Source organism: Pygocentrus nattereri, chromosome 14, assembly GCF_015220715.1.
Source record: "Pygocentrus nattereri isolate fPygNat1 chromosome 14, fPygNat1.pri, whole genome shotgun sequence".
Lineage (NCBI taxonomy): Eukaryota > Metazoa > Chordata > Actinopteri > Characiformes > Serrasalmidae > Pygocentrus > Pygocentrus nattereri.
The window spans coordinates 27,378,564-27,401,058 of record NC_051224.1 but is presented as its reverse complement, the minus strand read 5'-3'; the positions used below and the strand labels follow the sequence as shown (position 1 = coordinate 27,401,058).

The following is a 22,495-nucleotide window of genomic DNA, read 5'->3' as shown; positions in this document are numbered from 1 at the left end:
GAGGTTTTCATACCCACTTTCTTCTATTCAGCCTTTTTAAACATATAAGTCTTAAAAGGCTAGTCACAAATAAAGCTGTGCTTATTAAACATAAATACCCAAGACATTCAAAAATATGTTGATATACAGCACAAAACCATTAACAATATAAAACCTTTAAATATGCATTGAATTAGAAAGGATGCAGTGTTGTGAGTCTAGAGCAATGACAGAGTAAATAAAGGGTAAAAAGTTAACATCACTTAGAATGAAAGATTGCTGCAGTCTTTACCGTTGGTCCTAATGCTTTCTGATGATTGACTTTAGGACTAGGTTAAGGGTAAACTGAGCTCTGAGTTGAGTGACAGCTTTCATGAGCTGCTGGTTCAGCTTTCACATGGCTGTACTTCATGAAAGGGTCCATAAAATGAAACAACAGATAAAGCCATTACTATATGTTAAAATGTTACAGAGGTTAGGGACAGTGTTACAGAGGTTATGGGATCCAAAGGACAGAAGACACAAAGCTATAACCTTTTTTGTTGTTGTTAAAGAGTGGAGAGTGTGTGTATAGTGAAGCACAGCTCTTGTTTGCGCAATACAGAATTTGACTTAATGATATATAGATAAGCATAACTTAATAATATGACATATAATCAATACTGATTCATTGTACCCCACGACCCGAGGGAGAAGCGGCTTAGAAAATATGTGTGTGTGTGTGATTCATTGTGTTGTGTTTTTCTTCTACTTGTTATAAAGGCTTGCCTCAAGCATGTTGTTAAGCATCAGAAACAATTTAGAGAGCTAGATTTCAACTTTATAATGGCTTTAGTGGAAACCCTACCTCTGCAGGCTACCAGCACAGGCATATTACTTGGTGCTGTGGTGCTGCTGGTGGTTTATTTACTTTCCACTGGCTTGAGCTTTAAGTAAAAGTACAATGAACCTCCAGGACCCACATGTCTTGGGAAACCTGCTCCAGCTGCATTTGGACAGACCCCATGAGTCTCTCTGTGAGGTGGAAAAAAAAAACAAACAAAAACAACAAGAAAAATTACAAAGCATATTTGAAAACATATTTGAGATGCATTTGCTAATGGATGTTAAACTGTGTTTTACAGCTTGTCAAGTCGTATGGATCAGTGTTCAAAGTAAATGTTGGTCCTAAGAAGGTCACTGTCTTAGCGGGATACAAAACAGTCAAACATGCACTTGTTAAGTATACTGAAGAGTTTGGGTAAAGAGAAATCACAGTAATATTCAAGAACTTTGAAAAACATGGTAAAAAATGCCAAAAACTTCTGCACCTTCTTCCGTATATATATATATATATATATATATATATATATAATTTTTTTCTGCATAACTACAGTAAAGTAATTCAGAGTAATGTGACGTGAAACGCTACATTCTAGAGAACCTAACCACGTCAGAACTGTTCACAGATGAAATGAATCAGATGTCTAAAGAGATAACTGCCTCACAGAAAGCTGTTACATGAAACTGTTATAAATACAATGCCTAATCCCTGAGGTGTTGTTTTGTGATAGTTTTGAGATAAGGGCTGAGAGTTGTATGGCAAAATACTGTTGTGGATTTAAAGGCATTCATCTTCATTAAAATTACAAATAATTTCCTGAAGGAACTGCAAGGGTGCTTGAAAAGAGCTACAAGTGTGTGTGTTTGTGTGTGTTTCTGTATAGGTGAACACCTCCTTAGGTATTTGTCTGTGTGTGTCTGTGTGGTGTGTGTGTGTGTGTGTTTGTGTGTGTGTGTGTGTGTGAGAGGGAGAAATGTATGTGTTTGAGCGGGGAGGCGGGGAGAGTCATTCAGATTAACTGTCACTCTGTTATTATGCAGCTCTTAGTGGAGAAGCCTTGTTTGACTCTGATTTGCACCCTCTGAACAAACAGTCATAACTTGGGAAATGTTTACTCTATCACTTAACTGGATAGGTGGTGTGAGATAAGACCCCTTGAGGATTATTTTGGTGGAATGGTGTGTGTATTGAGAACAAAATGTCTGAGTTATGACAAGTTAAACACAGAGAAAATCTTGAAATAAGCAGATTTTGATTTTGCAAAATTTACATGGGAGTGAATGGGGCAGTTATCTGTGCCTAGTGCCAAACAAATGCTCATAACTCTAAAGCTAATTGATAAAATTACGAGATATTTTGAGGGTTCAGAAAGGACAAGTTTCTCTACCATTTAAAACTGAAATGGAGTTTCTAGGTGAAAGTTTAAGGATTTTAAAGCAGATTCCCTGTGTCACAGCTTTGTCATGAGATAGAGTGGCTTGCTGTGACATCATTGATTTCAGTTAGAATTTGAATTTCTGAACATTCCGCCATTCATTCTTAAGGGAGGTTTTTAATTTTTAAACTTAATTTTATTAAAAACTACCAATCCGATCGACTCCAAAAATACATAGCACCAGTCACAGCGCCGAGACCTTCAAAACGCAGTTTGAGCAGTCTGTGCGTTAAGCAGTTCGGGCTGTATTAATTGCAGAAAAGTGTGGAAGAAAAAGAAGAATAAGAAGTATGAGAGATAACAATAGAGTGCTTTTTCAAGCACTCTAATGAGTATATTTGTCACTTTATGACCCTTGGTTCATATCACCACCAGTTAATGAAAGAATTAATCATATATACAATTTCTGTTTGTGTGAAACATGAAGCAAAACTAGAAAACATTCAGTCAGCTGCTGTCACATGGATCTGTATTAAACCTCTGTGTTTTGTGTCTATAGGTATACTGTTTACTAATGGGGAAAACTGGAAAGAGATGAGATGCTATACCCTCACCAACTTCTGAGACTTTGGAATGGGCAAGCAAGGGAGTGAGGATAATTATTGAAGAAATTCATTACCTTAAAGAAGTGTTTGAGAGCTTTGGAGGTAATAATAATACCTCGATTACTACTATCAATAGCTTTTTTGTATAACACTTTTCATACATAAACTTTTTTTCACCAAGTACCTCACCTTGTAGGCTATGACAATAAAACAGAAAAATATTGTAAATGAAACTGTGTAGTAAAAAGTAAAAAAAATGAAAGTGTGATACAGAATGTTTTGTTCATTTTCTAAGTGGAAATAAAAATCTTCTACATTTTAATCCACAATTACCGTTTATCTGTTGAATTTAACATTAAAAATAAAACATTAAATGTTCCCCATACAAAAGTTATGGCACATATATAATGTTTTCCAATGTGTCAAAATCAACAAATAATTAAAAACATGCACTAAAATTTGTAGAAAACTACCATACTGCACAGGATGCGTATTTTCACTGAAAGAAATCAACCGAACATGTCCTGTCAATCCTATATTCACGATCTTCTGAGCTTTGATAATCTTGACCTGGTAGTAACACAACAAAATTTTTTTGTTCTCTCTCTCTCTCTCTCTCTCTCTCTCTCTCTCTCTCTCTCTCTCTCGCAAAACCCTTAGACCCAACTCAGCCTGTGAACTATGCTGTCTCCAACATCATCTCATCTATTGTGTATGGAAACAGATTTGAGTGCACATGCACAGACATTTTCTAAGTCGCTTCACCTTCTAGGGCACGGAGATTTGAGTTCAGTGATCATCAATTCAAAGAAATGGTAGATAGGACAAATTAAAATATCAGCACCTATTTGTGTTAGTAATTAAATACATCTGCTCTTAGTATATTCAAGGACAAATGGAATAGCTAAAACCAAACTTTTGCATATGGCTGTACAAATAAACTTGTGTCTTCTAACGTTCCACTCTGTACATGGGAAGTATGCATTCAAAATGTAAAGTGGTTTATTCATGATACCTTATGTATATATCATACAAGATGCCGTATGAATACTTCTCGGTCATTTTTAATGTGTTTCTTTAGTCTCAGTCAAGAAGCATTTTAAAAGCCACTAAGATGAAGGCTTTGACTTTATGCTTAATACAACTACTTTGACATATTACTGTATACAGCACTGCATAAATACTAACATGCCTCTTTTTTTTGCTTCTCTTTGACTCTTCATGCTCTACAATGCATTTCCTTGGATAGGCCCTTTTCTAAGAAGGAAAAAGAACACTCTTGTCAAATGGTGAGAAAAATGAGAAATTTACTTTGTATTCATTGCTGAAAACAGCTTGCAAGATATTTGATGACAGCTGACTTAGCGGGGGAGGCCAAATCTCATATCGAATGCTGTATTTCTGCAATATCCAAGAGCAAATTTCAGATGTCACCGAGACAGAACTCAAACATATATGAATGAAAAATGCAAAAAGCACACTGTGTTTGTGCAGGAACTAGATATAGGCTTAATTTATGATGAAGTGATGGAACCAAAGAGATTTCTTATCAAATCTCATGGTCAGCTCTGATATTTTACTGTCTAGAACTCCATTATTGTCCATCTTTGAATAGTTGATCAGAGCCGCTTCTAAATATATGCTCTATTGACATTTCTTTCAGCAATCAGGTCATAAAAACTCTCAATTCAATGAGAAGAATCTCTTCACTACTGTGTCAAATCTCTTTGTTGCTGGTACTGACACCACCGGGACGACACTGAGCTGGGGGCTGCTGCATATGGCCAAGTACCCTCACATACAGGTTAAGAGCACAGCATTGTAAAGTAACACCTACATTGTTTATTGTTTCTACTGAATGCTGGTATGCATAGATGTCTCCTTACCATGAACACAAAACTAGACCACATTCAGGAGGAGATTGAAAACGTGATCGGAGGACGTCAGGCAGTTGTGGAAGACAGGAAGAACATAATACCCATGAGCCTTCCTCATACAGCCAACTGTGATATTCACTTCAAAGGCTTCTTCATCAAAAACGTAATCAGTGTCTGAAACAAATCATCCTCACACCTGAAAGTGTGACTTGAATGCAGCATTAATGTGACTCATTTATTCTGAATAATTTGGCCTTTGATTGTTTTCAAGGACACAACTGTAAATCCTCTATTGATGTCTGTGTTGAGGGATGAGAATGAGTGGGAGAGCCCCAATACCTTCAACCCAGAACACTTCCTTGATGAGCAGGGATGATAAAAAAGCTACCTTCTTGCCATTCTCTGCAGGTGATTTATTTGGGCTTTAGATACCACATTACAACAAAAACGTCACATGACATTTTCATTATGGTGTTATTTTAGAAGAAAGGCAGATTATTGCTAGTGCATTCACAGGTGGTTGAATCTAGACTTGACTACCACAACACATGATTCATCAATCATGAAGGTCATAAAGACTGTTTAAAGTTTGGTTTGTCAGGTGTCAAGATACTCTCGCAGAAATATGAAAAACAGGTGGAATCTAAAATTGCCTGTTTTTTTTTTTTCAGGGTGCAGGGAGAGAGTCTGGCCAGGATGGAGCTCTTCCTCTTCTTCACCTCCCTCCTGCAACACTTCTGCTTCATTCCTCCACCAGCTGTGTCTGAGGAGGAGCTGGACCTTACAGCAGTGGTTTGGATTACACTGAATCACTCTCCTCTTGAGCTTTGTGCAGTGAAATGATCCTGATTGAAAGACAAGGAAAAAACTGGTTGTCACAGGACAAAAACAGCTTACATTTTACCTTACCTCCACTCAGTTATGTCAAGATTTTTTTTGTGGCCTATGCTTGAACCACTCATAGGTCATCTTAACTTCAGTGATGATTTCAGTCTTGCATCGAATATGTACATTTAGACAAAACATATGTCTTCACTTCCTTTTTGTGTACAGGTTTGTGTTGTAATTTATGTCAAAATATCTTTTGGTTTGGTAAGGTTTTAGACTGTTAGCACTGCCTGTTCAAGAACTCAGATAGAACACTATTTTAGAACTATTTTAACCCTTCAGAACAGTGAAATGTTGTTCAGTTTGATTGGATATTCACAAAACCTTCAAGTACAATAAAACACAGTCCTTTTACTACATGTTTAAATGAAATCTGTCTGCTGTTTGTCAAGGACCTAACTGATCCTTTCCACAATGGCTTAACTGGGCATTATTTCTTTGTTGATATTTATTGGTTTCAAAATTCAAACATTCCCTGGGAATCATATTATTATTATTGTAGGGAAGTCATCAGTCCTGTTCATGTGTTCGTGTTTTGGTTTAGTCCATGTGCGTTTGTTTTGCTGGCTGTAGTCCTGCCCCTCGTTTTGTAACTCCGCCCCTTATTGTTTTCACCTGTCCCTCGTTACCCTTTGTTAATTAAGCCCTGTGTTTGCACTTTGTCTTTGCTGGTCTTTTCATCGGTCTTTGTCCTTGCACTGTTGGATGTTTGCTTTGTTTGAATAGCTGTTGTTGTCTGTTTCTGGTTTGTCATGTCTACCCCATGATCTGTACGTATCGGCTCTTTGACCCTGGACCGTTATGACCCTGATTTTGGATTTGCCCTTAGGTCGCTTACCTCTGCACATGCGTCCGCTACCTCGCTCCCCATTACACATCAACACTCTGACCCAGCGCGTGTTGTTCATCATATATTTAAATAGATATTCCTTTGTACCCACACAATGTGTTCCTATCCAATTTGTAATTCTGTTAGGTGGATTTCCACAAATGATCAAAAAGGGGACCGGAGGGTGTGTTCCAACTACAGGGGAATCACACTCCTCAGCCTCCCTGGCAAGGTCTATGCACGGGTACTGGAGAAGAGAGTCCGGCTTATAGTCGAACCTTGGATCCAGGAGGAACAGTGCGGGTTCCGCCCTGGTCGTGGAACACTGGACCAACTCTTCACCCTCTCCAGGATTCTGGAGGGTTCATGGGAGTTTGCCCAACCAGTCCACATGTGCTTTGTGGATCTGGAGAAGGCATTCGACTGTGTTCCCCGGGGTATTCTGTGGGAGGTGCTTCGGGACTACGGGGTACATGGCTCTTTGCTACGAGCCATTCAGGCCCTGTACAAACAAAGCTGGAGTTTGGTTCGCATAGCCGGCAGTAAGTCAGACTCGTTCCCAGTGAGAGTTGGACTCCTTTGTCACCGATTCTATTCATAATTTTTATGGATAGAATTTCTAGGCGCAGTCAAGGGATGGAGGGTGTCCGGTTTGGTGACCTCAGGGTCACATCACTGCTGTTTGCAGATGATGTGGTCCTATTGGGGACATCAGGCCGTGAACTTCAGCTTTCGCTGGATCGGTTTGCAGCCGAGTGTGAAGCGGCTGGGATGAGAATCAGTACCTCTAAATCCGAGACCATGTTTCTCAGGCGGAAAAGGGTGGAGAGCCCTCTCTGGGTCGGGGATAGGCTCTTGCCTCAAGTGGAGGAGTTCAAGTATCTCGGGGTCTTGTTCACGAGTGATGGTACAAGGGAGCGGGAGATTGACAGGCGGATTGGTGCTGGGTCAGCAGTGATGCGGGCTCTATACCGGTCTGTTGTGGTAAAGAAAGAGCTGAGCCATAAGGCAAGGCTCTCGATTTACCGGTCGATCTACGTTCCCACCCTCACCTATGGTCATGAGCTTTGGGTAATGACCGAAAGAATAAGATCGCGAATACAAGCGGCCGAAATGAGTTTCCTCCGCAGGGTGTCTGGACTCTCCCTTAGAGATATGGTGAGAAGTTCAGTCATCCGGGAGGGACTCAGAGTAGAGCCGCTGCTTCTTCACGTCGAGAGGAGCCAGCTGAGGTGGTTCGGGCATCTGGTTAGGATGCCTCCTGGACGCCTCCCTCGGGAGGTGTCACAGGCGAGTCCACCTGGGAGGAGACCCCGGGGAAGACCCAGGACACGCTGGCGCGACTATATCGCCCAGCTGGCCTGGGAGCGCCTCGGAATCCCCCTTGGAGAGCTGGTGGAAGTGGCTGGGGAAAGGGAGGTCTGGGCTTCATTGCTTAGGATGCTGCCCCCGCGACCCGAACCCCGGACAAGCGGAAGATAATGGATGGATGGATGGATGGATTTCCACAAACGATCACTAGTGAATGGAAATGCAAACTGATGCTGGTTTACTTCATTAAGATTGGAAAAATTGCTGTAGCTTTAAAAGTGAAATGTTTTCCTGTTTGTGCTTGATAAAGGACTTCAGCTGATCAACAATTCGGTCTTGCTTGTTGTATTTTTCCTTTCATAATGCAGCAAATGTTTTCAGTGGGTGACAGGTCTGGACTGCAGGCAGGTCAGTTTAGCACCTGGACTCTTTTCGAACAAAATCATACTACTGTAGTACCTGTGGAATGTAGTTAGGCATTGTCTTGAGCTGTGTACCAATAACAAACTTGGTGTTCTATAGAGCAAAGGATGTGGATTTCAAAAAGACCTTCAAATTGATTCATCTGACCACTGGACACTTTTCCACTTAAATGAGCCCTGGCCCAGACAAGGTAACAGCATTTCTGAATCCTGTCTAAATGTAATTTGTTCTCTGCATGCTAGAGCTTTGTCCTGCAATTTGTCTGATGTAGTGATGAACTTTTTATAGTGACAGTATGTACCATATATGATTGAATCCCCAGGTTCTTAGCTATTTGACACAAAAAAACATTATTCTTGACATGTTGCACTATTTAACTGTGCAGTTTTTCACAGTGGTGAACCCCTCCCCATCCCCATTACTTCTGAAAGACTCCGGTTCCAACTTTTTAAAAATGTGTTGATGGCATCAAATTACACATTTTCTCAGTTTCATCATTTGATATATCATCTTTCTACTGTTTTAAACTGAATAAAGGGTTAAAATGATTTTGTATTTGCTACCATTTTGCACTTCATCCCAAATTTTTGTGAAACAATGTTGTGTATTTGAATTACTCATTGCCTGATAAAAACATATGTTTTCAATAACAAATAGTGCATCAAAGGCCAGAAATCACATTAAACATTCACCAATAATTCCTCATTTAGAATTTGTTCTTAGGTAAGAACAGAATCTATACACACTCAAGAGCACAGAGGTGCAAACAAATCTACGGTTTAAGAACAAGTCATAAATCTGACAGACTTTTTCTGAGGACATTTCTGAAGAGCAAATTTAAGAAAAAACTTTGGTAAATATTAGTAAATGAGGCCCATTGTACATAAAATAGAGGTGCTTTAATTATCTTTATCAAAGCTGATAAGCAAAGGCTACTCTGTAAAGTTACTTTATTTATATAGTGCAGGGGTCTAATTAAAATTCAGTAAGGTCCAGTTAGAGACAATTTCCTCAAGCAAAGGTCTAGAACATCATAATGTCTAACTTGCATGACTCAGTGCTATAAACTGTAATCTGAAATAGCCTAGTAGTTACATCGACACCTTATAGAGTCAACAACTGAATATCAAATCAAATGAAGTACAATTTAGTCATATGTAAACAATATTTTAATATTTTAGCACACCATGTAAAATAATCACTTTCTTCTCTAACTGCTGTTTTTCGCCTTGTCCCTCCCCGTGTGTGCGTCACTCACTCAAGTCTCAGTGATCATCGTAATGCGTAGATCAGATTGGCTGAGCAGCATCACATATGATAGTTACAATGCATGTGATTGGTCTGTGAGTCTCCGAGGCCGCTAAAGGTACCATGATGACTAGAAATGATAAGCTAGGATAAAATAGGATGACCCTGTCGTAGATAAATAGTTCTTTATAGTTTAAAGGTTGTAGCTTCAGGTCCACATAAGACTGCGTCTGTGTCCGGGATCAGACCGCGGTCTGCCCATTAGTGACCTTCGATATAATGCTTTTTGCATTGTCAGAAAGTAACTTTCCAGATAATTTGGGTCCAAGGCCCAATGAGAAAACCAATGGTAATGATGGCAAGGAAAAAGTCTTTATGAGTAAAGGGAAGAAACCTTGAGAGGAACTAAGATTCAAAAGGGGAACCCATATTTGGTAGACACTGGATAGCACACAACAACAGAAAAAGAGCAATATCAATGATAACCAGTGACTACTGTTAAAGGCCTATCAAAGTAACAATGAGAATTAGATCTATGTAAATCAGTCACTGTTACCACTGAAAACTAGTGACTACTGTTAGAAATGTAACAGTGAAAATGAGAGTTAAATCTATGAACATCAGCCTATCATAATAGTATGTTAGTATGAATAATAAAAGTGCTAAATATACTGTAGGGCAGGTAAAATAATGCCTATGAATAAATATTTTGAGTCTGTACAGGCAGCAGTATCATCAGGAGGGTGACTGGCATGCAGGCGAGGCTTTCAGCACAGCACTGGACAGCAGGAAGCTCCATGGTGGTCATACTGGTACACAAAGCTGGCAAACAGAGGTACCTAATCAAGGCAGATGAACCAACAACCTCAGACCACACAGAATGGGCAGTTGTTCATCTCAGCAAAGAAACATACAGATAGTTCTGTCTGGGGTGACTGAGAACAATATATAGTGTTGACAAAGTGGAAGCAGTGCCTCCAGTAGGCTTACATATTACAACCTGATTAAAATGGAGAGCCAGAAGCTCACTGAGATGACAGTGCCCCTCTGCTCCACTGTCAACAAACTTGTGACAGCATGAGTGAGAGCATGAAAGCAGCAGGAAGACAGCACAGACAATTTACCATAATACTGTATGTTCATGAACCCCCAGATCTGCACCTTTTATCTGTTGGGGAAGGTTAATTACCAAAGGCTTGACTAAACAAGCAAGTTTATAACCTAGACTTAAAACTGAGGCTGAGTCCTAAACACTGACTGGAAAGGTATTCCAAAGGATGGCTTTGTATAAAAAGATTTTCCTACTTGTGCTCTATGTAGGAGTTCTGTGGGATTGTTGTACAGGGCTTCTGGTATCACTGGCAAGACTGCAGGTGACCAAACATCCCATTGCTTGGATGTGCAACCTGTCTAAAGATTGTTGGAGCTTAGTTCAGATGTGTCATGCTAAATGCTGTTGCATGATTGCCAGCAAAGGTACTGTGCTGAATTGGGCATGTCCTTGCCTACTCCTCAAGACAACAGTCATCGCTTTGTATGTCAGCTTCAGGACAAACACATTGTCCATTCAAGCACTGTTGTGAAATCACATCTAAACATGTCTCTTTACATTAATTGTACTTAATGTACAATCTACTCTAACCCTAACTTTAAAATCAACCCAAAGTCTAATCCTAACCCTAGTCCTGAAACTAACTTTGGTGTTAATCCTAATTCAAACCCTGGAACACATGAGAACAAACTGGTCTTCTGGTTCCACCAGAAGAATAATTTTGGTAATAATATCATAAAATATATAACATAACATCTGTGGAGTATCTATGGGAAGTAATCAAATAAACTGGGACTATGTTTTGGTACAGCAAGTAAGGATCTTTTCAGTGGAAATATTGAGTGATTTAATTCCTTTTTCTAAAGATACCTTAACCTACATTATGTGACTAAATTCTTAACATCACCTGAGAACACTGTTCTAAGGGGCCCTGACCCAGACAGTTCATTAGAAGCTTGCACTTTTGCAAGTCAGTAAGTTGTAATGTTTTACTGACACTCCAGTAAAACTATTACAGCACTAAAAATAATGTATTGCAGCACTCCTTTCAGTTGATTCCTTGATTTATTCAGGACTAGAATAAGGGTAAACCATGCCCTGCTATAATAAACAGCTTCTTCTGTAGAGCTGTATCAGCATTCACACACTTCCATTCTTCTTACAGGTCAAATGGAAAAGTAGATAAAAGGTCACCAGTTTAAAGTGTTGCAGAGGTTACCGACTATGATATTCAGAAGTGGAACTAGGAGGGCAAGTTATCGGTTCAAAGGCATGAGGATTGGTGAATGATTGATGAAGGTATACATACACATAATGGCTTAGTGGGAGAGTAAATTTTACAGAAGAAGAGAAAGCTTGGGAGAAAAGCTTCAGTATTCATATTACTTTAAAATATATCTGTGAGTTTAGAAAGTGTTTATGCAATGCATAATTTGGTTTAGTGATTTATCACAAGGTGTAATATTATTATGCAGATCATTGTTATCTTTCCCATTATAGCCTATTATTGTAAAGTTACTCCTCCCCTCCATCAGTTTAAGCCACTCCCTTTTTTTCTATAAAGGGTACAGCAGCTCTTGTTGTCACCAGAGGGGCTAGGAACAGAAGTACCTTGACTTGTTATCAGACTTTATACAACAAATTCTAATTCAAATGGCTTTAGTGGAAGGACTTCTCTTACAGGCTACCAGCACAGGCATATTACTTGGTCTTGTCATCTTGCTTGCGGTTTTTTATTTTCTCTTCTCCAGCTCGAGCTTTAAAGAAGCAGCTAATGAACCTCCAGGACCCAAACCACTGCCTCTCTTGGGTAATCTGCTCCAGCTGGATCTGGACAGACCCCATGAGTCTCTCTGTGAGGTAAGAAAAACAAGCAGAAAACACTGGACAGCACTCAATAACACAAAAAGAGGACATTTATTTGCTTATAAGTGTTAAACTCTGGGTTCTACAGCTTGCCAAGACGTATGGATCCGTGTTCAAAGTGTATTTTGGTCCCAAGAAGGTCGTTGTATTAGCAGGATACAAAACAGTCAAACAAGCACTTGTAAACTATGCTGAAGAGTTTGGAGAAAGAGAAATTGCACGGACATTCAAGAATTTCAGTCAGGAGCACGGTAAGGAATCAGGAAATAAGCGCTTATGTTACAGCATATGGTTGTCCCTAAATCATATAGTGTCTTTACCTTTTATATGAAAACAAAGCTTGTTAAATAATTTATCCTGAAATATAAAGCAAGTGACTAATCATAATTGCTGTTACCTACTGGACACCTGTTTTGTGTCTATAGGCATCCTGTTTTCTAATGGGGAAAACTGGAAAGAAATGAGACGCTTTGCCCTCACCAACCTTCGAGACTTCGGAATGGGCAAGAGAGGGAGTGAGGAGAAAATTATCGAAGAAATTCATTACCTTAAAGAAGTGTTTGAGAGCTTTGGAGGTATGAAAAGCATAGATTTGTTCATTTCCATCAGTAGTATTCAGTAGCACACCTGATTTATTTTAATGAAACAATATTAGTCAAACTGCATATTCAATGGTAGCTATAAATACTGGACTTCCTTAAGGAGAGGTTTGTTTAACCTAATACACTGATAGACATAAAGCATAATGTTTGGTTTGTATTCATCCTAATGCTTGTTTTTTTTTATAAATATATGCTTACAGCCCAGATAATTAGCTTTACATACAATTTCTCAGATGATTCTTTGAAGAATTTTGTGCAAATATGTTTATTACATATTTTCTCCTTCTCTGTAGGGGAACCTTTTAATACAACTCAGCCAGTGAATTACGCCGTCTCCAACATCATCTCATCCATTGTGTATGGAAGCAGATTTGAATACAGCGACCATCATTTTAAACAGATGGTTGAAAGAGCAAATGAAAACGTCAGGATTGGAGGATCAGCTCCTATTCGGGTAAATGTTTGCCCTGTGCATTTACAGTTAAATACAGCAAAGTGTTCTAGTCTGAGTCTTCCCACAAACTTATACTTGCTTATACTAAGCTCATAAACTATTATCTATATTGAAAACAGATATCGCTGCTGTCAGATCAAAACCTTGTATCTCCAAAATGGTTACTTTACAGGAGAATGAAAAAACATACTTTACTTTGAATGTAAGTTAATGGAACCAAAATTTTTCCATGGAATTTTGGGTCATTTCTATTGGTCTGTACATTGTCAAATTTACATACAATGTAAAAGGCAATAGGTATTTTCAAAAATAGATCAAAAACTGAAAAATGGTCAAAATGGAGATACAATGTCCCGACAGCAGCTATATAAAACATTACAACAGAGTACAATCTGACACAATGATGCACAACTGAAGGTGATCTGATGTTTTGCCTCAGAAGTAGCAATAAATCTATGAAAGTGCCTGCTCAGCATGGAATCTTAATATACAAGGTGATAGCTTGCTTGAGTGGCAAGACACAGATCATTGAACTTTAGAGTGGAAGTAACTGCAAATGATAAAACTACTGCTGATGAATGATAAAAGCTAGGGCTAACTAGGTGTAGGTATACAAAACTACGTGTTTTCTTAGGTTTGGTTTCCTAGTCCAGCCCCTTGTTTTGTGACTCCAACCTTAATTGTCGCCACCTTTTTTCCGCCTATCCCTCATTATCCCTGTGTTTTATAAGCCCCGTGTTTGCCCTTTGTTTTGGCTGGTCTTTGAACTGTTTGAACGTGTTTGTATGTGTTGTAGTGTTTGCTTCCTGTTCTGTGTTTTGGTTTGTCATGTCTGACCTGCATTCTCTCCATATTGGCTGTTTGAACCTAGACCGTTTCAACTATGACCCTGGATTTTGCTTCCACCTCCTCGCTCCCCGTTAGAGTCTGAAAATTGCAGTTATTCAAAAAACAATCAAATACATACTTATAGACATGCCAAAGTCATATGTAAAATGTTGCTCATTGAGCTATATTAATAATTAATTAATATTAATATTATCATCAAAAGTATGATTCAAAGGGCAACTGTCTGGGATCTTATAGGGAGAGAAGAATGGTACACATATAACAGCCTCTCTGGAAATGTATTGGAAATACAGACATGACTCTGATTTGTGTCCCTTCTCTCTTCTCTAGCTCTACAATGTGTTTCCCTGGATAGGCCCATTCTTGAGGAGCAAAAGAACACTTGAAACAAACGCTGAAAAGAACAAGAAGCAGATTAATGAGCTAGTGAGTGCTCTGAAGGAGACGCTAAATCCAGATGACTGTAGAGGATATGTTGACTGCTTCCTCCTCCGCAAACAGAGGGATGAGGTACAGAACACTAACCTAACACTTACTTTTAACCTAAGGTTTATTTGTAAGATATGATTCTTTTTCCATCAGGCGCCACCGGTTGCATTAAAAAAACAATTTTTTTCTCATTTTTATGTTCTGCAGCATTTGAGCACAGCAGTTATCTTTTAAATCCTATTACAATTTTATCATGAAAAGACCAGCAGAAATGTTCCAAATTTACCAAACCTGTTATTATTATTAGATTATAACTATTATAACTATCAATATTAAACAGGTTTTTGCCTTCTCCTATAATGTTACCATTTTGGAGATGCTTGTTTTTTCCAGTCCCAAGTTGATTTTCAAAACTCTTCACACACCCTGTAAAGCACTTTGGACATGAAATGAACTATTGTGTTAAGCTGCATGTAAACATATAAACAATAGTTCATTTTATGCCCAAAATGCTCTATAAGTATAAAAACTGCAGAAACACTTCAAAATAAGTAAATAAATAAAAAGTCCATCAGAACATCAACATTAGGAATACTTTATCAGAGTACAGTTACTTAGAAAACACTAACAACTGTTAGCATTAAGGTAGATCCAATGTTTTATGCTGCTAACAAGCATTTTCAGTACTGAGTTCTCATTTATAAAAGTCTTTAGACAGTAAGTACAACATTCTGTTTAGACCAAACTATGAACAGATATAAAACTGCAAATCAATTTGCCAAATCACAAATATGACACTGGACAACAATCAAAAATAGCTTATTGTGTGTAAACGGGCCAGTCACAATGGATTCCTATCTGATCCAAGGCTAGCCCGAGCCTAGACCATCTATAAAAAGGGGTCACTTTCAGAATTATTTATAATGGATAAGGCATTATGGACCCAGCACACAATAAACAAGTCTTTAATTGTACATGCATAAACATTAGAGAACATTAGGCTTGATGTGGATAAAAATATGTGGCTTTTTTAGATTCTAAAAATTCCTAAAATAATCATGTCATTTTGTTTTGTGCTGTTTTTCTGATATGATGACTTTTTCTTCAACTGTAAAAAAATACAATAAAATAGATTGTCAAATCAACATAAAAAATGTATGTGGTGACAAACAATTTAGCTGCTTTTATGTAACCCAAATAAATACTTTCAATTAAAGAATGCAAAGAAAACATTTAGATTAGATGAACAAATTCAAGTCAATTCAAAAACACTTCAAATCAGCTTCTATTCATTTTTTCTTTATAGTTTTGTGTATATGATCAGCCATAAAACTGATTACAATTACAATATAGATTTGAATAAAATAGTGGATCTAGCTTAATGTCAAAAGTTGTTAGTGTTTTTCAGATGACTGTACTCTGATTGACAAAGTATTCTGGTTATAGGAACACTAGGTTTGAGGGAATTATTTTATTTTGAGGTGTTTCTGCAGGGATTTTATAACTGTAGAACACTTAACATATTAACTGTGATGTACTATAGGGTATGAACTGTTTCAAGCTACATGTTTCTCCAGGAAGAGGGTAGAAGAGTTTTTAAAAATGTAAACTTCGCAATGAAAATTACTTCTTTTAATACTTATGCATTTTTGCTTCGGAAATACTTGTGCCTTCTGTGCCCAGCTAGCTTTAACTGCCTCACTTTACTCATTCACAATTTCCATTTTTGATTGTCTGTTGGAGTAACTGCGTGAGCAGGATGCTTAATCTTAGGCATCCCTTGTCCTGGATGTATACCATAAACCTATGATCAGGCTTTATCAATAGACTGACTTAAAGAAAACACACAGTGCTCTATAAAATCTCACATTGCAGTTTTGTCATTTTCCTGCCTGGAACTAAGTTCTTGTTTTTGAAATAGTAAAACTGTGAATTCTAAACATGCATAATGTTCTGTGGATATCTGTCTATTAGCAATCAGGACAGAAGAACTCTCGATTCAATGAGAAGAATCTCTTTACCACTGTTGTAAATCTCTTTGTGGCTGGTACTGACACCACTGGCACGACACTGCGCTGGGGGCTGCTGCTTATGGCCAAGTACCCTCACATACAGAGTAAGACCATAGTGTTATGAACTAACAGCTACAGTTGTTTTTAGTGGAAGTTTAAGTTTAATCCTAAATTATTCACAACCATGTTTCTGTCTGAAGATCGTGTACATGAAGAGATTGACAGGGTGATTGGAGGTCGCCAGGCAGTGGTGGAGGACAGGAAAAACTTGCCTTACACAGACGCAGTGATTCATGAAATCCAGAGACTGGCCAACATAGTGCCCATGAGTCTCCCTCACACAACCAGCTGTGATGTCCAATTCAATGGCTTCTTCATTAAAAAGGTAATGTGAGCTATCAGGTGTATCATCACTGAAAATGTGACCTTAGCTTGGGAGTAAATTTACTGTTGTCTTTCTTCAGGGCACAACAGTGTATCCTCTCTTGACATCTGTATTGAGGGATGAGAACGAGTGGGAGAGCCCCCACGCCTTCAACCCAGCACACTTCCTTGATGAGAAAGGCAGATTTGTTAAGAAAGATGCCTTCTTGCCCTTCTCTGCAGGTATTTATTTTAGTTTATGTTCTAGTTGTTTGTCTTTTTTGTGGAAGTCAGCAGTTTGGCAGCCCAAGGATAAAAATGTCTCTTGAGTATTTGTTTGGCCCTCAGTTCTCTTGTAGTGGTGGAAGGTGCTAGTCAGTCTGAGCTGTCAGACTGTATAGTTACGCTCTCCTTTGTAGCTGTAGACATATTTTTGGATCTGTGGATCAGATTGCCAGATTGCTGTGTGGATCTTAATGTTGAGGCAGGGGCTTCTCTAGCCTGTACTGACGTGATCTGGGGGCATGGTCCCCAGAGAGTATTTTAAGGGCTCCTCTTCTTCTTTCGGCTGCTCCCTTTAGGGGTTGCCACAGCAGATCATCTTCCTCCATCTTGCCCTATCCATTGCCTCCTCTACTTTCACACCAACCATCTCCATGTCCACCTTCACTACATCCATAAACCTTCTCTGAGGTCTACCTCTTCTCCTTCTACCGGGCAGCTCCATCTCCAACATTCTTTGCCCAATATATCCACTATTCCTCCTCAACACATTTCCAAACCATCTCAACCTGGCCTCTCTGGATTTATCTCCAAACTGCTCCACCTTCACTGTCCCTCTGATCTGCTCATTTCTAACCTTGTCCATCCTTGTCACTCCCAACGAAAATCTCAGCATCTTCATCTCCGCCACCTCCACCTCAGCCTCCTGTCTTTTAGACAGAGCCATAGTCTCCAAACCATACATCATAGCAGGATGCACTACTGTCTTGTAAACCTTCCCTTTCACTCTTGCTGCTATCCTTCTTTCACACATCAGCCCTGAAACCCGTCTCCACCCACTCCATCCTGCCTGCACCCTCTTCTTCACTTCTTTTATACAATGTCCATTGCTCTGGATGGTTGACCCAAGATATTTGAAGTCATCCACCTTTACGACCTCTACTCCTTGCATCTTCACCTTTCCACCTGCCTCCCTCTCATTCACACACATGTATTCCGCCTTATCTCTACTGACCTTCATTCTTCTCCTCTCCATGCAAACCTCCACCTCTCCAGATTCTCTTCCACCTGCTCTCTACTCTCACCACAGATTACATTGTCATCTGCAAACATCATGGTCCATGGAGTCTCCTGCCTGACCTCATCTGTCAACCTGTCCATCACCATTGCAAACAAGAAGGGGGTCAAAGCTGATCCCTGATGTAACCCTACCTTCACCTTGAAACCATTTGTCACTCCAACTGCACACCTCACCACTGTCTCACTATCCTCATACATGTCCTGCACCACCCTAACATACTTTTCAGCTACACCTGACTTCCTCATACAGTACCACAGTTCCTCTCTCGGCACCCTATCATATGCCTTCTCTAGATCCAGAAAGACACAATGTAGCTCCTTCTGACCTTCTCTGTACTTCTCTACCAAAACTCTCAACGCAAAAATTGCATCTGTGGTGCTCTTTCTGGGCATGAAACCAAACTGCTGCTCACTGATCTGAACCTCTCGCCTTAGCCTTGCTTCAACAACTCTTTCCCATACCTTCATGATGTGGCTCATCAACTTTATACCTCTGTAGTTACTGCAGCTCTGCACATCACCCTTGTTCTTAAAAATGGGGACCAGTACACTACTTCTCCATTCATCAGGCATCCTCTCACTCTCCAGGATTTTGTTAAACAACCTGGTTAAAAAGTCCACTGCCTTCTCTCCTAAACATCTCCTCCATACCTCCACAGGTATGTCATTTGGACCAACTGCCTTTCCATTCTTCATCCTTTTTAAAGCTGCCCTCATTTCCACCTTACTAATTCTCTGCACTTCCTGATCCACTATCTCTCCCCGTTGTCCTCCTCTCTCTCTCGTTTTCCTCATTCATTAATTCTTCAAAGTACTCCTTCCATCTACTCATCACTCTCTGTTCACTCACTAGTACATATCCCTCTAACCATCCTCCTCCTTCAGCTTCCACCATCTAATCTTTAGATCCAGTATGGCAATCATATTTGTGATCCGCATGATAGTTTTGACACAGGTTTTACATCGGATGCCCTTCCTGACGCAACCCTCACCATTTATCCGGGCTTGGGCCCGGCACCAGAAGGACACAAAGTACACCCCTAATGGCTGGTTTGAGTTTTTTTAAGGGCTCAAAAATGTTTAAAATGCATTTTTAGAGTGGCAACAGCATAGTATATCAAAAAAATGTCTATGGTCAAATTGGCACACAATATATCTGTCCCTTCATACACTCTCAGAAAAAAGGTATGGCACTGTCTCTAGGGCAGCACCCTTCTCGTCACTGTGGTGGTACCCTCAGGGGTACATCTCAGTACCTTTAGTCAAGGAACATAACTGTCCCATAATCCACTGAAATGATATTTTCTAAGATATATTGACCCCACACACCCTGTCTTGTCTCCAGGCTCTTTATTTTATTGTTCTGTTTTAAACAATTAGTTTATAAAAATATGCAAATATCTACTTTTCCACTGGGAAATACTTATTTAAGGTACACAATTGAACCTTGAAAGCACTGTTGTACCTTTGAGGGAACATTTACACTGTTTGTACCTTGATGAACGAATCGTGTACCTGCATGGTACCTTTATTTCTAACAGTGTAGTTTGTATCCATCAGAGTGCTGGTATGACTTAAATACTATAGCCATCCACTTACAACAGGCACAGATCAAGCAAAAGTACTGAAGTCAAGCAATGCTATCTCCTCTCTCTAAAATAAGTCCTAAATACAGTATTCAAATACACAGATTACAGATGACTCTCAGTTGTGCAATCAGAAAGCTGAATATTTAATTAGCTAGCCAATATCATTTATTTATTTTCTCAGTTAAGTTAAATAATATTAAGTATTCATTTTAAACGAAAGCTAATAAAACACCAACCTCCATCTGATCTGCTCCTTCAGTCCCATCAGCCTCCTATAGCTTCTTTCTATCTCTCTCTCTACCTCTCTCTCTCTCTTCCTGTGTTTAGTAATACACTAATTTTATTCGAATCAGATTTACAAGAACCCAAGGAAATAATGCTCCATCAATTAATTTAGTAGCACTAAAAATCTCATCTGACTGGCCTTCAATAGAGCTGCTGCCTCTGAGTCTGAGGAATTGAGGGATATAAAAGTGTATTTTGATGACCTTTTCACACAAAGCTGAAGTTAACTTCTTGTTTGAATTTTCCACCTTAAATGCTAACATTTATTTTAGTGAGCTTTTAGCCAAAATCCTGTCTTCAGCTCGCCTATCGATTTCTTTGTAGTGCATAAACAGATCCCTGGGTCCCGCAGGTCGCGACCCGCAATTACAGTATATATCGAATGAAAATGAACTTTAGATGATTTGGACTAGTAATGTACATTTACTTAGGAAGGAGGGGAGAGGGGGCTAAACATTAACATTTAGACTAAAGTCCCTCTAAAACTGGAGTTGCAGTGCCCATGTGTGGTGGACTGCAATAACCTTGAAGATGCTCACCCTTTCCATCAGCTTTTTTTTTGGCTGAAATCAAAGGAAGAAAATAAACAATCTGTTTTAGACATGCTTAATCAAGTCTTGCAGCAATGCTGCAGTAGTCTCTAAAGTGATATTTTTTTAGCTGAAAAAATAACACTTTGCTACACTCTAATTCAGGCTTCAATGCATGGTCATGCACGTAATCAGCAGTGCAAAATTCAGTTGTGGAGTGTTTTAATCAAAGAACTTGTTAGATCAGATTCATCTGATAATTGTACTTCATGCTGAAAATCATTAAAAAAAATCTTCCAAATGGGTTAATGGAATGTCTATGATTCAAGAGTTTTATTGTCATATGCACAGCAGAACAGGCAATTACACTGTACAATGAAATTCTTACTTTGCTGTTCCTCCATTCACCAAATATAATCTTAAGAGAATAAAAAAAAGAAAATATAAGAATAACTCTAAAAACAGTAGTAAAAAGTAGGAGTAAAAATATACAGTATGTGCAAAGTTGAAATAAAATGAAAGTTACATGTGTGTATGCACAAATATGTAGCAGCTCATAAAGTGTTCATAAAGTGCATCAAGTAACAGATGTAAACAGTAGATCTAAGAACTGTTTTTTTTTAGGGCGCAGGGTGTGTCTGGGAGAGAGTCTGGCCAGGATGGAGCTCTTCCTCTTCTTCACCTCCCTCCTGCAACACTTCTGCTTCTCTCCTCCACCAGGCGTGTCTGAGGATCAGCTGGACCTCATGGGTGTGGTTGGGATCACACTGAATCCCTCTCCTCACAAGCTGTGTGCAGTGAAACGGTCCTAATTTCTGCATTTTGCAGATCTTAGGAGACTTGGGCTGTTTTGCTTTTGTAGTAGTTTTGTTGCTTGGGTCCATTCTGCTGCAGCTTTGTGGTCTAAAATATAAAATATTTCATTATCCTTGTGTTCTGTGATGCTGAAGATGAATGACTGACTGCTGACTGCCGCTAACACTTTGCTAAAGCACAAAGATCTGAGAACATGTTTTTTTTTTTTTTTTTTTAATTGTATATTTATTGGATTTTATAATTAACAGAGGGAAACAACAACAAAACAACAACAAATCAGAAAAAGAGGAGAAAAAGAAGAGAGTAATGTAGAATAAGATAAAATAAAATATAATAAAACAAAAACATATGTTAATCGCCACTATGATATATGCAATTTGGCATTATTGCAAAATGTTCAAGAATGAGTGAAAGGGTATGGTAAAAAAGTGTTAGGTAGTAATTACATAGAAATTACAATGCAGGCAGGGGTACAGATGAGGTGCAAGAAGAAAGATCATAAATCCTCCAACACTTTCCAAACTGGTGACCATATTTCAGAGAATTTTTGTTGTCTGTTATGCATTTCAAACGTGAGTTTTTCTAGTGGAAAGACATTCAACAGTTGTGTCAGCCACATCTTGACTGTTGGGACAGTTGGAGTTATCCAGAGCAGTAAAATACATTTCTTTGCTAGGTATGACAGTGAACCCATCAGGTAGGATTGGTTTCCATTTAGCACCCCATTGGGATCATGAGCCAAAAGATACAAACATGGTGACATGTGGAAATGTTTTTCTAACATCTTCTGAATGACCTAATGAACATCTTTCCAGAATACTTGGATTTTAGTGCACTCCCAGAACATGTGCATAAATGTACCTGTATCAGAGTTACACTTAGGACATAGTGGAGATGGGTTTTTACACATCTTATACAGACGTGAAGGTGTTAAATAAGATCTAAAAAAGAATTTGAAATTCTGTTCTTGGATGTTAATGGAAGTGCAA

The 22,495-nt window shown here is 38.9% G+C and overlaps 1 protein-coding gene and 1 pseudogene across 1 annotated transcript; both read left to right on the top strand.

The window, feature by feature from the left end:
* Window positions 1-804: 804 nt before the first annotated feature.
* Window positions 805-5,901, top strand: LOC108438910 (annotated as a pseudogene).
* A 6,093-nt stretch (window positions 5,902-11,994) lies between these two features.
* Window positions 11,995-21,683, top strand: LOC108438908 (cytochrome P450 2K1-like). The gene is made up of 9 exons (XM_017717033.2): window positions 11,995-12,269; window positions 12,364-12,526; window positions 12,701-12,850; window positions 13,171-13,331; window positions 14,511-14,690; window positions 16,584-16,725; window positions 16,822-17,006; window positions 17,086-17,227; window positions 21,315-21,683. The coding sequence occupies exons 1-9, from the start codon at window positions 12,063-12,065 to the stop codon at window positions 21,500-21,502; spliced, it is 1,518 nt and encodes a 505-aa protein (XP_017572522.1). The 5' UTR covers window positions 11,995-12,062; the 3' UTR covers window positions 21,503-21,683.
* Window positions 21,684-22,495: the final 812 nt, after the last annotated feature.